The sequence below is a fragment of the Notamacropus eugenii genome, chromosome 3 (genome assembly GCF_028372415.1).
Source record: "Notamacropus eugenii isolate mMacEug1 chromosome 3, mMacEug1.pri_v2, whole genome shotgun sequence".
Classification (NCBI taxonomy): Eukaryota; Metazoa; Chordata; class Mammalia; order Diprotodontia; family Macropodidae; genus Notamacropus; species Notamacropus eugenii.
In genome coordinates, this window is record NC_092874.1 from 142,190,821 (window position 1) to 142,207,604 (window position 16,784).

General features: G+C 38.6%; 1 protein-coding gene and 1 non-coding gene across 8 annotated transcripts in view; one reads left to right on the forward strand and one right to left on the reverse strand.

Moving 5' to 3' along the window:
• DOCK4 (dedicator of cytokinesis 4) overlaps nucleotides 1-16,784 on the forward strand; it is a 537,022-nt gene that overhangs the window by 350,453 nt on the left and 169,785 nt on the right. For all 7 annotated transcript variants that reach the window (XM_072653018.1, XM_072653019.1, XM_072653025.1 and 4 more), the window contains 2 exons: nucleotides 630-792; nucleotides 11,364-11,470. In XM_072653018.1, the coding sequence (XP_072509119.1) occupies nucleotides 630-792; nucleotides 11,364-11,470 (270 nt within the window). The remainder of the gene's footprint in view (nucleotides 1-629; nucleotides 793-11,363; nucleotides 11,471-16,784) is intronic.
• On the reverse strand, nucleotides 16,674-16,780 carry LOC140497991 (U6 spliceosomal RNA). The gene has a single exon (XR_011964985.1). It is a non-coding gene; the product is annotated as a U6 spliceosomal RNA (small nuclear RNA).

Genomic DNA, 16,784 nt, shown 5'->3' on the forward strand with positions numbered 1-16,784 from the left:
ATTTATTTTCTTTGAAACCCTAGGATTTAAATACATTATTCTCAATAATGATTTGTAGGCTTTACCAGCTAAAGGGAGACAGCAAGGTGGCTTAGTGGATAGATCTCTGGGCCTGGAGTCAGGAAGAACTGAGTTCATATTTGGCCTCAGACACTCACTAGTTGTGTGACCTTGGGCAAGCCACTTAACCTGTGTTTGCCTTAATACACTGGAGAAAGAAATGGCAGACCGCTCCAGTATTTTTGCCAAAAAACTCCATGGACAGTATTGGCATACTAGGGTCCATGGAGTCATAATGAGTTGGACACAATTGAATGATCCAATGACACCAATGTGGCAGCAGACTTTATTTACCAGACTTCCAAAGGGGTCCATGATACCAAAAACAGAAAGAATTCCTAGATGAATATGAATAAATGAGACACATCTTTAAAACAGTGAACCTCTACTCGATAGGGTTAAGCAGATGCAGCTTGCTAGCAGGTATTTTACCTACAAAGGAAAAAGGTCATTTTACATGAAAAGAGTACATGGAAAACAGATATATGTATAGAGGAAAGTAATTGCTCTGCTGACTTCAAAGTAATTTGAAAATGAAGCTGTCTTTAACTGTTTGTTTCTTTTGTTAGGATTTTATCTCCTTTGGCTCTGGTGAGCCTCCAGCTAATGAGTTCCACTCCTTTGTACTTTACCACAACAACAGTCCCAGATGGTCTGAACTGCTGAAACTCCCCATTCCTGTGGATAAATTCCGAGGCGCCCACATCCGCTTTGAGTTCCGACATTGTTCCAGTAAGAATTGAGTATAATTAATTATATTGCCTTGTCTTGTCAGGGCAGTCTGCAGAGTGAGTAAACTGAGTGTTCTGAGGCAGGGTGGAAGGAAGGCAAGTGCCTTGGGAAAAGGATTTTTATTTAGAAGGGTTCTTTATTTCTAGGTGAGATTCCCAAACTTTTCAATCTGTGGAAACACAAAACTTGTTCATACAGAACAGATATGTAGTGGGGGCCTAGATATGTACAGTCAGGTCATACAGTCTGATAATTCCAGAGTGATCAAGAAGCAATGTGGAAAAGTAGAATGAGTGATACTCTAGAGTGGGGGAATGTGAGTTCAAATATATCTTTGACACTTTTTAGCTGTGTAACTGTGGGTAAGTCATACAACTTCTCTGAACTTGTTTCCTCATCTATAAAATGGAGATAATCAGAATCAGACTTAGAGCTACAAGGTACCTTAAAGGCAAACTAGTTCAACCTCCCCATTTTACTAATAAGTAAAATAAGTCCCAGATAATTTCATTGACTTTCCCAAGGTCACACTGGTAAATAGGTGGCAAAAAAATGATTTGAACTGACTCTTGATTCAGCACTCTTTTCACTGAACTGTATGACTGACTAGCATAGCACCTAGCTCCAGGACTGATGTGAGGCTAAAATGAGACTAGATAGGTAAAGTGCGTTTGCAAACCTTAAAGGACTGCATAAATACGTGCTGTTATTACTAGTGCCACCCATCATCTTACCGAAAGAAACAGATTCAATATAAAATAATAAGAACAAGATTGGTATTGCATAGTTCTTAGTAATTTGATAGATGCCAACGTAAGTGCTAATGCAGCAACCATTACGATTAGTGGTCTCTTCTGAGGTTTTTATGAGCATCTCTTCTAGTTTATAAGGTTAGGCTTTGTTTATAAGGTAGAGAGTCTGGGCGCACATTGAACTTGTCATCAGAAAGAACTGAAATCAAATGTCCTTTAAGAGACTTAGGAGCTAGGGGACCTCAGGCAAGTCATTTAAATAAATCCAAGCAGTTTGTTTTCTGTAAGATGGGGTAATAATAATACCTGCTTTATGAGGATGTGATGATAAATGAATAACACAAGGGCTTTGGAAGGGTAAAAGCCACAGAGATGTTATGACTACTGTTATTCTACTTTTATTACTATTACCACTACATCAACATTGCTCTGCAGTTTTTCCCTAGTCATTTTTGAAGCTGAGATGACAGAATTATGGCATATTAGGATTTGAAAGGATTTTAGAAATCTTGTTGTCCAAAAACCTCTATTTATAGATAAAACCCAGGGAGACTGAATAATTTGTCTCTGTTGCCATTACTGTTCATTATTTTCCTCTGTTTTCCTAATCCACAAACTATTCTACTTATAGCCCATTCCCCTCAGCCTTCCCTGGCATATACCGTGTGTGTGTGTGTGTGTACAGATGCAAGCATGTAATTATAAAGAATTTTACTTTTGCAAAATAATAAAACTGGGGAAATTTAAATATCCATAATCTTAGAGATGGAAACAGTTTCTAGTTAGTTCAGGAATTTTTAACTTGGGAGCCACAGATTTCCCTGGAGGAGAATTTCTAGATTTCAGTGGGTTCATGAACTTGAACAGTTAAAAAAAATATGTCTTTATTTTCAATAACTTCCCACCAGAATTGAACATTTTCTTCATTTATTTAAAAAAAATTCTGTGGAAGGGTCCATATGCTTCACATAACATAAAACATAACATAATATAACAAAAAAAGGTTAAGAACCCCTGATCTAGTCTATGGGAAAAGAGAGCATAAGCAGTAGCTCATTTAATGCTGTTTATACTCTTTCTTCTCTTGGATTTTTTCCTGTTTTACTCTTCTTGGTCTACATCTATCTCTCTCAGCACTCCTTTTTGGTCTCTTTCACTGGGTCTTCTTTCTTTTGAAATTCCCTAAATGTGGGTGTGCCCCTGAAAAGGTTCTTACCAGGAAGGCCCCAATTTGATCTCCACCTCAGAAATTTATTAATTGTGTGATCCTAAAGTAAGTCCCTTAACCTCTGTGCCTCAGTTTTCTCATCTATAAAATGTGCGTGTATGTATGTATGTAACAGTCATGAGCAACAAATCAGATAAAATATGTAAAATACTTTGCACTATATTGTGTGCTGTAATGACAGTGTGATGGATGTGATGATGATGATGATGAATATAAAAGGAAAAACATGTATCACTAGCTTTGCTTAAGAAAGTTCCTTATGGAGGGGCGGAGCCAAGATGGCGGAGTAGAAAGACGCACATACACGTAGCTCCGAACCCACAACCCATAGAACATCTGTAAATAGCAACTCACTGCAAATTCTGCAGCACCAGAGGCCACAGAACATTGGAGCGAAGGAGATTTCTGTTCCAGAGGGACCTGCAGACCTCTCGCAGAAGGTCCTTTGCGCCGCGGACTGGGCACCGCGGACTGGGGGCCAAGCACAGCCCTGCCACGGCCGCGGCACCGAGAGAAGCAGATCTGAGCGGGCTTCGGGGACGGGATCTCCAGCGGCTGCGCGGGTCCCTCCACCCACAGGTGACGGGGGTCAGTGAGAGGGTCTCTTTGGCGGGTCAAGAGGGGAGTGGGGTGCCCCCATGACTCGGGCCTCCTCGGGGGGGGCAGCGGCGGAGGTGGGAGCAGACCTGGGCTTCCCAAGCAGGCAGGAGCCTGGATCCATTGTTGAAGGTCTCTGCATAAACCCCCTGAGGGAACTGAGCCTGAGAGGCGGCCCTGCCCCAACCTGAGCACCTGAACTTAATCTCACACTGAATAGCAGCCCTGCCCCCGCCAAAAGCCCTGAGGCTAGGAAGCAGCATTTGAATCTCAGACCCCAAGCGCTGGCTGGGAGGATCTGGAGGCAAAGTGGGTGTGAAGAGAATATTCAGAAGTCAAGTCACTGGCTGGGAAAATGCCTAGAAAAGGGAAAAGAAATAAGACTATAGAAGGTTACTTTCTTGACGAACAGGCATTTCCTCCCTTCCTTTCTCATGAGGAAGAACAATGCTTACCATCAGGGAAAGACGCAGAAGTCAAGGCTTCTATATCCCAGCCCACTTAATGGGCTCATGCCATGGAAGAGCTCAAAAAGGATTTTGAAAATCAAGTTAGAGAGGTGGAGGAAAAGCTGGGAAGAGAAATGAGAGACATGCAGTCAAAGCATGAACAGCAGGTCAGCACCCTGCTAAAGGAGACCCAAAAAAATGCTGAAGAAAATAACACCTTGAAAAATAGGGTAACTCAATTTGCAAAAGAGGTTCAAAAAGCCAATGAGGAGAAGAATGCTTTCAAAAGCAGAATTAGCCAAATGGAAAAGAAGATTCAAAAGCTCACTGAAGAAAATAGTTCTTTCAAAATTAGAATGGAACAGATGGAGGCTAATGACTTTATGAGAAACCAAGAAATCACAAAACAAACCAAAAGAATGAAAACATAGAAGATAATGTGAAATATCTCATTGGAAAAACAACTGACCTGGAAAATAGATCCAGGAGAGACAATTTAAAAATTATGGGACTGCCTGAAAGCCATGATCAAAAAAAGAGCCTAGACATCATCTTTCATGAAATTATCAAGGAAAACTGCCCTGAGATTCTAGAACTAGAGGGCAAAATAAATATTCAAGGAATCCACAGAACACTGCATGAAAGAGATCCAAAAAGAAAAACTCCTAGGAACACTGTGGACAAATTCCAGAGTTCCCAGGTCAAGGAGAAGATATTGCAAGCAGCTAGAAAGAAACAATACAAGTATTGTGGAAATACAATCAGGATAACACAAGATCTAGCAGCTTTTACATTAAGGGATCGAAGGGCATGGAATAGGATATTCCAGAAGTCAAAGGAACTAGGACTAAAACCAAGAATCACCTACCCAGCAAAACTGAGTATAATACTTCAGGGGAAAAATTGGTCTTTCAACGAAATAGAGGACTTTCAAGCATTCTTGATGAAAAGACCAGAGCTGAAAAGAAAATTTGACTTTCAAACACAAGAATGAAGAGAAGCATGAAAAGGTGAATAGCAAAGAGAAGTCATAAGGGACTTACTAAAGTTGAACTGTTTACATTCCTACATGGAAAGACAATATTTGTAACTCTTGAAACTTTTCAGTATCTGGGTACTGGGTGGGATTACACACACACACATGCACACACGCACACACACATAGAGACAGTGCACAGAGTGAATTGAAGAAGATGGGCTCATATCTTAAAAAAATGAAATCAAGCAGTGAGAGAGAAATATATTGGGAGGAGAAAGGGAGAAATGGAATGGGGCAAATTATCTCTCATAAAAGAGGCAAGCAAAAGACTTATTAGTGGAGGGATAAAGAGAGGAGGTGAGAGAAAAACATGAAGCTTACTCTCATCACATTCCACTAAAGGAAGGAATAAAATGCACACTCATTTTGGTATGAAAACCTGTCTTACAATACAGGAAAGTGGGGGATAAGGGGATAAGCAGGGTGGGGGGGATGATGGAAGGGAGGACATGGGGAGGAGGGAGTAATTTGATGTTGACACTCATGGAGAGGGACAGGATCAAAAGAGAATAGAAGTAATGGTGGACAGGATAGGATGGAGGGAAATATAGTTAGTTTTATACAACACAACTGTTATGGAAGTCATTTGCAAAACTACACAGATTTGGCCTGTGTTGAATTGCTTGCCCTCCAAAGGGAAGGGGTGGGGAGGGAGGGAGGTAAAGAAGATGGAACTCAAAGTGTTAGGAACAACTGTCGAGCAATGTTCTTGCCACTAGGAAATAAGAAATACAGGTAAAGGGGTATAGAAAGTTATCTGGCCCTACAGGACAAAAGAGAAGATGGAGACAAGGGCAGAGAGGGATGATAGAAGAGAGAGTAGATTGGTCATAGGGGCAATTAGAATGCTTGGTGTTGGGGTGGGGGACAAAAGGGGAGAAAATTTGGAATCCAAAATTTTGTTAAAATGAATGTTAAAAGTTAAATAAATAAATTAATTTTTAAAAAAAAAGTTCCTTATGTAGTTCTATTCACTGAAGATTTATTAAGTGCAAGTCATCTGGGTGGTATGGCTACAGAAATAGTATTGGAAAAGCTCCTGCCCTTAAAGAGCCTTCGTTCGACTGAAGTAGCCCAGGTAGCAACGGATAGCAACCAGTACCCGGAATATGCTAACAGCAGGATGAATCAAGGGAGATTTGGGAAAGACAAGGATTTTAAGAGGCAGAAATAAGAAGAGAAAGGATTGCAGGCATTAGGCAGCAGCATACGGATATAGAAATGTACAGAAGTAAGATATGAATTTTCAAATTTGAGAAAAAGAAGAAAACTCATTGTTCTTTCCTTACCCTCCCCCCAGACCTTACCTTCTTCCTAATTTCTCTTTTACTATTGAGGGGCCTACCACATTCTCTATCACCCCAGCTCATAGCCTCAATGTCCGCCATGACTTCACTTGCCCTTGGGGAAGGAAGGGGTTCCTGTCATCTAGTCCATTATCAGATCTTGCTGTTTCTCTTTTCACATCTCTTATTGCTCCCTTACCACTCATATAACCACCCCCTTAATTCAGGTTCATATCACCTATCTTCCGGATTGATACAATAACTGTTTGATCTCCCTGCCTCAAAACCTCTCTCCTCTCCAATATGTCTTCCACATAGTTGGCAAAGTGATGGGGCAGTGAGGTGGTGCAGTGTATAGAGCACAGGTCCTGGAGTCAGGAAGACTAGTTCAAATTTGACCTCAGACACTTACTATCTGTGTGACCCTGCGCATCACTCTTCCCCTCAATAAGTTCTAGTGGCTCCTTGTTAGCTCTAGAATCAAATAAAAAGTCATCCCTTTGACCTTTGAAGCCAGACATAACCTGGTACCTTCCAAACTTTTCAGTTTTATGGCATTATCTTCTACATATACTTAATAATTGAGTTACAGTGGCCTTCTTTCTCTTCCTTTTATGTTACTCCATCTTCTGTCCCCATGCATGGAATCCTTCTCCTCTGTACCTCTATCTCTTAGAATAACTGGATTCCTTTAAGACAACTCAAATCCCACCTCTTATAGTAGGCCCTTGTAGGTCTCCTAGTTACTGTTTCTTTTCTAAGATGGTTTCCATCTTCTCTGTGTATATCTTATGCACATGATGTCTCTTTTATTAGAATGTGAGCTCCTCAAGTAGGGGAATGACATGGTATCTGGCCATCTTTCTACCCCCAGCCCTCACCTGGCAGCCCACTGCAGTGGTGGAAAGGTTGGGGGTAGTCCCTTCTATATTTGAACCCAGTTTCCGTTCAGCACCTCCTGACTCTTGATTCTTTCAGTTTCACAGTGAAGTAGATTTCGTCACCTTATAACACCAACCCCTTGGTATTCCAAAATTTCAAAATAAGCTTCTAAAGTTCCACATATTAGATTGAAACCAAGCAGGGAATATCTGAACATGTTCTGTAGAACCTGCCAGGAAGAGCTCCATCCTTAACTACTTACCCTAGCACCGTTTTTGGCTCACTGATCTTCTACCCTGAATGACCTGCATCACCTCCACGATTCTCTGCTTTCAGGCATTAGTTTCTGATGACCATTGAAAGAAATTATATCCCAATGCTGATGGGGTCCAATAAAAAGTCATATTATCTAATATTTCCTACTGCTGATATATTTATTATATTCCAAGTCTCTTTTTTGTCCCCTCCTACCAGCAGATGTCTTTGCCTCCTGCTTTCCTAAGAAATTTCAAGCTATTCATTGTGAATTCAATCATATCTTTCTCCACCCCTCAAAACTCTGTTATATCTTTATCCCTGTCTCCAAGGAAGGATTGGCCCTTGTCTTTGACTTTCTATTTGTGTCCTCAATTCCATCCCCTCCTGTCTCTTCCAGGAGCTTGCCCCATCAGTCATTCCCTCTCTTTCATCTTCATTTTCTCCCTGACTAGGATATCATTTCCTCCTGATTAGGTAGGAAAGAAGGGCAGGCATAATGCTACATAGAAGTTTATAATGATTCAGAAGTTAAGGAACTGGATTCTTGCTACTTAAAAAAAAAACAAGAGTGCCTCTTTATCCCTCATTTATCAAGACCTCATATAATTGTTCAGAATTATGGTCCTGTTTTAATGAGTTTGCTTCCTTAATTTTGTTTTTTTTGTTTTAAAGAATGGACGCTAAATATGAGGAAGCCGTTTATAACCTTGATGTAATTTCTGCTAGTTTTACTCACTTTGATACCTTTATTATTTTAAAAAACATCTGGGTCAAATGCATGTCATAAAAGACAAAAATGCTAATTGGTAGAATACACTTTTAAAATTACATCTCAATAAATCTTTCCCTTCTAAATCAGAAGTTCTATAACTGAAAATATCATTTTATGTAGATATATCTCCCCAGAGAGCTTTACTTTTGTGGATCTGATTAACTTTATTTCCTTTATTGCTTTCTGATCCTGTCTGTCTTGAATGGGGGAAATTAGTATTTTGGTTTTTAAAGTAGAACCTCATTTCACCTCTAGTTTTCTGGAATTTTTAAGCTCCAGGAAACAAAGTCAGCCTTTCAAAATGACTACTTAATAGAATTCTGCTGAACACTGTGTGAGAAGTTTTTCCAAAGAAGTAAATACTTGTATAGTCAAAGTGCCACTCTGTGTTTAAATGAGGCAGCTAGGTGGTTCAGTGGGTAGAGTGCCAGGCCTGGAGTCAGGAAGACTCATCTTCCCAAGTTCAAATCAGACGTAAGACACTAACTGTGTGAGCCTGGACAAGTCACTTAACTCTATTTGCCTCAGTTTCATCATCTGGAAAAGGATATGGGAAACCACTTCAATATCTTTGCCAAGAAGACCCAAATGGGGTCATGAAGAGTCAGACAAAACTGAAAAATGACTGAACAGCAGTGGTTAAATATCAAGGTTGTACTATCACTAAACCTTAAAGAAGCATTGTTCCTAACTCATTTAGCCATAGTCTTAGGGAAAGGATAGCACCCGTAATTGCTTTGATATAATAATTTCTTTGATATAGCAATGTTCTAATGTGGAAGCTCCTTCTATCAATATTATACCCTTAGAGAATCACCCAGAGCACTGAGAGTTTAAGTGATTTATCAGAGGACATGACCAGTGTTTTTCAAAGAGAAGACTTGAACTGGAGCCTTCTGTAATCAGTTCTTTAATTACTACATCTTGATTCCTCTCTAGACTTTGTTTTAGGGCCCTTCATACACAATGCATCAGTTAGCTGACTTCACCCACTTATTCACTGAATGTTTGCTGTCTTTTTACTCCTTTTTTCTCTTTCTTCTTATATTCGTTCATCAAGTCTCATCTCCTCTATCTTCATGTCTGCTATCTGTTTCCTTCTCATTACCTCTCGTTACCTCCCTTATTACCTTGTATTGTAGTAACCTTTTAGCTGGCCTCACCATCCTCAGTCTCTTGCCCAGCCAAGTTGTCCTTCCAGATGCTGTCAGAATAATATTACTAATACATGGTTCTGATCATCCCGTCCTATTGCTTAAAAATCTTCAATGACATCTTTTTGTAGTACTTTAAAAATATGTAATTTCTTCAATGGTGGGAACTTTCTCCTGTAGTAGAGATGGCCACCCCTTACAATGCGGTCTTTGTGAGACTAAACTGGGAGGAAAGAGCCTCTATGAATTAAGAGGGCCACAGACTTGAATTTGTCAATGCGCTTACGATTTTCAGGAGAGTAGGGATTGGCACAACTTGCATTTAGCTGGAAAAGCCTTTAAGAACTCAGGGTAACCTGCATGAGGCATCAGTATAAGATAGTGGAGCCAATGATTCCGTACCTTCATGTCCCTCCAATATCTAACTCTAGTCAACCTTCTCAACTTTATCTCATGGTATTTTCTTTCACATGACATATGCAGAAGCCAAGTTGAATTCCTCCACATTCCCCAAACATGGCCCATGCTTTTCCAGTTTTGTGGCCCATGATGATCCCGTTGCCCAAGAATCTAGATTACCCTCCGCCCATATTTCCATTGTTTGAAATCCCACTCATCCAGCTCCAATACCACTTCTTTGTCAATGTCAATTTTGATTTCCCTTACCCAAATGTAGCCCCTCTCCTCTCTCATGAACTCTCCTAGAGCTTTGCATCTCTCATGCATCTACCATGCTTCTCTGTGACCATGATTTATCCCCATTGCTGAATTACTAAAAACCATGAGCTGTCTCTTATTCATCCTTATTTCTCACTCAGCCATTACTGTGCTCAGTACATGTTTAAAGGGAGCTGGGTGGCATAGTAGAGGAAATTTCAGGCTTGGAGTCAGGAAAAGCCACGTTCAAATTTGGCTTCAGATAATAACTTTGTAAATCTGGACATCTCTGCTTATGTTTTCTTATCTATAAAATGGGGATAATAATAGTACTTGCCTCTCTGGAGGTTGGGAGGCTCACAATGAGATAATTGTAAAGCACCTAGTGCAGTGGTAGGTACATGATAAGCACTATGTCGTTATTACATCTGTTAAATTAAATTATGATTGTAACTAAACTTGGAGAGAGTAACTCTGAGAATAATCTTCTGATAACATCTCATGCATTGGAGAATTATTTTTTATGTACTGGAAAGTGAAGGAAGAACCAAGGCCACAAAATAATATTATTCCAATCCTTGTTTTATCTTGGGGAGGAAGTTTGGCATGTTTAGAAAACACACTGATTCTTTCTGGCCTTCAGAGTTTGTTTAGAGTAATTATAGGATCATAGATTTAAATTTTCAAAGGAGCATAGAGATCATTGAATTCAGCCTTCTCATTTTAAAGATAAACAGACTAAGTCCAGAGAGGTTAATTGACTTGCCCACGGTCACACAGGCAGTAAGCAGTAGAGCAGGGATTGTGACCAGTCCTTAGACTCTTTTCATTGCTCTTTCCAATGAACCCATATTGCCTCAAAATCATATGGTTGGAGCAGTTGTTTGGTGTCATGGATAGACTGGAGCCTGAAATCAGGAAAATTCATCTTCCTAAGTTCAAATCTGACCTCAGACAGTTAGTAACTGTGTGACACTGGATAAGTCACTTAATCCGGTTTACCTCAGTTTCTCCATCTGTAAAATAGACTAGAGAAGGAAATGCTAAACCACTACATATCTTTGCCAAGAAAACCCCAAATGGAATCATAGTCAAGACACAACTGAAATGACATGATAACGGCAACAACCATGGCACTAATGAAGCTTCCAGGCATACTTAACATATTATGAAAATATAATGTCTATCTGACAACAGTCTGTTTTATTGTCCTTTCATGTTCCAAAGTGAAGGAGAAATTCTGTGCCACAACCTAGGCTAGTAGCAGCCAAGCTGGTGGCTCAAAGCATTGAAGTCATTTACTTCTGTACAACAGCAAGGGAGTGGAGTCTGGATAATAAAGGTCCCTATGGCCTTGCGGAATAGGGTCATCATCTCCTTCTTCTTCATGATTCTATGATTGGTTTTTTAAAATTACATGTCCATAAACATAAAGTTTTTTTACTTATGCTGAATTATTTGTGTATAATTCCTATTAATTTTTTTTTTTTTACACAGCAAAAGAGAAAGGTGAGAAAAAGTTATTTGGCTTCTCTTTTGTTCCTCTGATGCAAGAAGATGGTAGGACCCTGCCAGATGGCACGCATGAGCTCATCGTACATAAGGTAAAGTGAGTTAGAATTTAATAACCTGTGAAGAACTGTAAAATAATCATTGTAGATTAAAGCTTTTGGCAATGCCGTAGTAAATAAATCTCTCTTATAGTGTTTGGAAAAAAGGAAAAAGTTACAAATTTTCTAATATCAGGTTATCAGGTTGTTAATCAGAAAGATTATTAGGAAAAACAGAATTTAGTAAAAGTATCTTTATATGCAACATCTTTTTAAAAAAAATTTAATACTAATGTTTTATCTTTCTTAGAGGGTAAGAGATTGGTCTAGATGAATGGTATCAAATTCAAAATAGAAACAGATCCTGGCAAGTTGTAAATTGACTTAGAAAACCACAAATTAGCATTATCTATGTTGCATTCTTTTTTTTTAAAGTTTCCTAGTTACATTTTAATCTGGTTATTGCCAAACTGGGAATTGGGTCTGTGAACTAGATGACAGCTAAGACCCTTTCCAATTCCAAGAGTTTATAATAGGTTTTAGGCAGTGTTGCACAGTGCAGAAAGCCCTGAGTCTAGAATCAGAGGACCTAAGTTCAAATCCCTACTCTGCCATTTACTTCCCGGGTGACTTTGAGCAAGTTATTTAACCTTCCTTGTCCTCAGTCTCCTCAACTATTAAATGAGGGGGTTGGACTCAGTGATGTCTGAGGTCCATTCTCAATCTATATCTATGATTCTGCATTCACTCCAGGTAAGCTCTGGATCTGTGATCCTATGAGCCAGTCTGGAAGATGCCTAACAAATATTACCATCAATCCACTTTCTCTAAAAAATTAAAAAAATTATTTACATACTTTGTTTCAATACAGATGATATTTTTCAACAAACATCTGACAACCCCTTATAAATAACGCATTCTTCTCAAAACTATTTTAACATTTATGAAACAAATAGGAGTAATGTATCCTTTTAGTGATGACTGTTATCATCATTATAAGCTGTATATTAGGCAAGTAGGTGGTAATGGCAATGTGCTGGGCCTGTCATTAGAAAGACCTGACTTCAAATTCAGCCTAAGACACATAATAATGGTGTCACCATTGAGCAAGTAATTTAACTTTTTTTTGCCTCAGTTTCCTCAACTGGGTTGTTGTGAAGATTAAATGTGATAGTAACTGTAAAGTGCTTAGCCCAATGTCTGGCACACAGTAGATGCTAAATTAATGCTTGTTTCTTTCCTTTGCACCTTTGGCTCTAGTTTCCAAATTTGTTTTATATCCCTCTTTGCAACTCTTACCATATGTTTTTGAGTTCTTTTTATGTTATTTGTTATGTTCCAGAAATATGCCATTGCATAATGTCCTATAATTGCTTTAGACATTCCCCAGTGGTTGAGTACATATTTTCCCCCTGGATTTTTAAGAAACCATTACTAGTGCTTTTCTGAATATTTTTGTACATGTGGATTTTTGTGGTAGTCAATAGCCTCCTTAGAATATAGTCTCCCCAAGAAAATATCTGGATAAAAGAATATAAACAGTTTAGTACCTTTTCTTGTGTGATTCCAAATTGTTTTATAGAACTTTACCCACTTTTGATTAAAATCCACTAATAGCTAAATTAATTTGAATATGGATTAAAATTTCTCCCCCTGATATGTGTACTTGGCAAGTAAATGAATAACTCTAGTTTGTGAGGAAAGCAATAGGTGTTTCTCTTCTTATTTTGTTTTTTAGTGTTTCTAAAATAATGGATCAGAACTTTAGAAATGATTCATTGCCTTCTTACATGTCAAAAACAAAGAGCCAGGGAAGAGGAGGTATTTAGAAATTTTACTAAGGAGATTATGTAAATGTGGAATCAAAATGGAGACTAGCCTCCATCCTGGCTCCAGCAACCTTCTTTAGTCTCCAGTTTCTAGAAGAGTAAGATTTCTTTGAGTTCTAAGAAAATCCGTAAAACTGTGGCATTCTTCTTAATGTTAAACAAATCTTTAATTTGAGTGCTTTTGTGATGAAATAGGATTTCATATTTCAGTGACTACTCTTGGTATAACCATGGATTACTTCTTCGTTTCTGACATCCAGCATGTAAAAAAAAAAAAAAAAAAAAAAAAAAAGAAGAGAATGATCTTTATCCCATGAAAATCCATCCTTTGGCTTCAAGCACTGCTTCTCTCTCCTCTGATCTCTCTCCCCCTCTCCCTATCCTTTCCTTCACTCTTGTTCCTTCACCCTATACTCTTCCCATTTACTCCTTGTCTGTCCTTTCCTTTATCCATCCTCCTCCTTATCTCCCTCTTTCTTCTTCTTTCCTCTCTCCTCTATTTGTATTCACCTCACTTAATGTAGTACCTACCATACTGTGTGAGCTTAATAAATGCTTAATCTATCTGGTTTATTTATCCTTCTCTCCCTTCTCTGCCACTCTTCTTACAGTTCCCTTCTCCAGCAAACTGACTCCCCAATGCTGCATCTCTGAATGATCATGTTTAGAAGTATTAAGATTTTCCCCATACTTCCTGTTTTGTCTTCTTAGCTGAACCTCTCACTAATCTCCAGTCCTAGATTAATCTGCTTCTTTAGTAAGTCTTTTAACATTCAAGGGTTAAGGTTCTTTGGGTTCCAAGGTCACTCTTCTGACTTCTGGATAACAGCTTCAGTGATATGGCCTTCTCTTCATGCATATGGCTCCTTTATCTCTGTCCCTAATTCCTGACAGTCCCATCATCTCATCCTCTCCTTGTCCTTGTCTTGCGACAAGATCCATGCTATTTTTATTAATGCATTTTGGATTTTCTTTTCTTCTTTCTGTCTAAGGAATGATCTAATGGGCTCTGTGGTCCTTTCGTCTTAGACCTACCATCTTAGGTCTCCATGTTGCTATCTCCCTGTCTTTAGTTTTTATTTATCCTTATTTACCTTTTTCTAGTTTTGCCTCTCCACTTCCTCCTCTTCTAATCTATTTCTGTCTCTCACTGTTCATTTATCATACAACCATTCATCCATACTCAATTTAGCTCCATGTAAGTTACTTCTTCATTTTATAACATTACCTTCATCACTTCAGAGTATATATTTGCACTTGCAGGGCAATTTCCAGACATTTGTTTTATGTTTTAAAGTTGCTTGAGACTGGCATTGAGATCAGGACACCGACCATTCTAGCCCTTGATGTGTATGTCTACTTCACAATCTCAACTATCTGTTTGGGTCAGGAACATTTTATCATGGCCTTCCGTAATCACCCAATTCTGAATGCCTTATCAGGATACCACATGGATATTTTTGAAATCCACTGGAGCCAAAAACATGGAAAAACTATGGTATTGGGATGATTATTAATAAATTTCCAGTGTCTCTGTGAGCCATTTAGGAAACACATTCAGGTGTATAGCACATGAGTCATGTTACCATGTTTTCTGTACATCTTGACCAGATCCTATGAGTATTTAAAGTGAGGAATTATTTTACTTGTAACCTCTCTCCATCATTCCCAGCTGCACTCCTCACTCTCTGTCCTTACCCTCTTGGCACCAACCTTTTCACCTTGGACATGGCTCCATCCTAAGGCCTGTTCTCGTAACTGGAAAAGTTTCTCTAGCCAAGATCACCATTTGTTGGGGTGGACAGGACATGGTCATGGCACTACTGACTCCCTGCTTTTCTAAACTTCTCGCTTCACTTGCTAACAGCTTTTCCTAAGTAACCTCCTCTCCTAGCTTCAGCCTTTTGCTTTCTAGCTCTTTGTTTTGTGTTCTCTCTCTTCGTTAAAATTGAAGCTCCTTGAGCACAGGGATGGTCTCCCTTGCTTATATTTGTTTCTCCAGCACCTAGCTTTGTGACAGGCTCATAGTTAGCACTTTCTAAATGCTTTATCAGTTAATATCTAACCTTTATAACTATAGCTACCTTGCATAGCTTGATGCCCTCATCCTGACTAGCAATTTACAGTTCAGCTTTTGGTTTCAAAAACCTCATTTAATATGGCCAGAGGGCTATAAAATCATGCATATCCTTTGATTAAATAATAGTACTACTAAGTCTATGTCCTAAAAAGATTTTTTTAAAAAAGGACCTATAGGTACAAAAATATTTATAGCAGTTCTTAGTGGTGGCAGAGATTTGGGAATTGAGGGAATGTGCATCAGTTGGGGCATGGATTGCTGTCTATGATTGTGATGGAATACTTTGTGCTATAAGAAATGAAGAGCAGGACAATTTCAGAAAAATCTGGAAAGACTTCCATGAACTGACATAAGGTGAAATGAGCAAAACCAGGAGAACACCATATATAGCAACAGCCACCTTGTATGATGATCAGCTGTGAACAACTTATCCATTCTCCACAATATAATGATCCAAAATAATTTTAAAAGATTTATGATGAAAAATGATATCCACCTCCAGAGAAAGAACTGTCAGTGTCTACATGGAGACTGAAGCATAGTTTTTCTTTACTTTCCTTATTTTTCTTATTTTTTCTCTGTTTGCTTTCATAACATGACTAATGTAGAAATTTTTTAAAGCCTTCGTTAAGTCTCAAAAGCACAATGAGCATTTCATCTCTTTAGTCTTTACAGAACTGAATTCTCTCTCTGTTATTCTTATTTTACACTCTCATTCTCTGTCTCATCATGTATACCAGTTCTATGGGATGATTTTTTTTTCACCTAAAGGAATTCTTTTATCATTTATAAAACATGAATGAAGTTTGTACAGTTAATAGGAAATTATCAAGATTTTGGGACCCAAGCTGGGCCAGAAATTTTTTAAAAAGTACCTAAGTCAACACCGAGTTATTCCGAATGGGTCCTTCTGCCCCTTGGGGTCTTTGTACACAGACTATTTTGGAGGTATCATAGCTTAATAAATTAGTAAGTTTTCATTCTTATGGGCAAAGTTTCTGATATATAATGTTCTGAGCATAGTTTTTGAAACTAGCTAAAAGACTTAATGTTCATGATGAACTGATAAAATGATTTTTAAAATAGGTACCAATGTTCCAGAGACATTTAGGAGATTCCGTATTTAAACTGTTGTTGATTCTAGTGTGACTGAATGTTTCCAAAGCAGTTTTAATCTACACACAGATGTGCTTTTCTTATAAAGTAATTGGGCCTCATTAAAGAGCTAGTCTCATTACAGGCCTGTAAAATTTACACTTGAAATCATTGAAGTTCTTTCTTTTTATATTCAACTTTATTTTCAGCTCCAATTTCTCTCTCATCCACCTCCCTCTGCCCCCCATTAAGAAAACATAGAACACATTTCACAAATTTTCATGTCATCCTTGCACAGAACCCATACTAATCTTCTCTGTATTGTTCAAATTTGAGTAAATGTACTGCCAAAGCAAGCACAAAA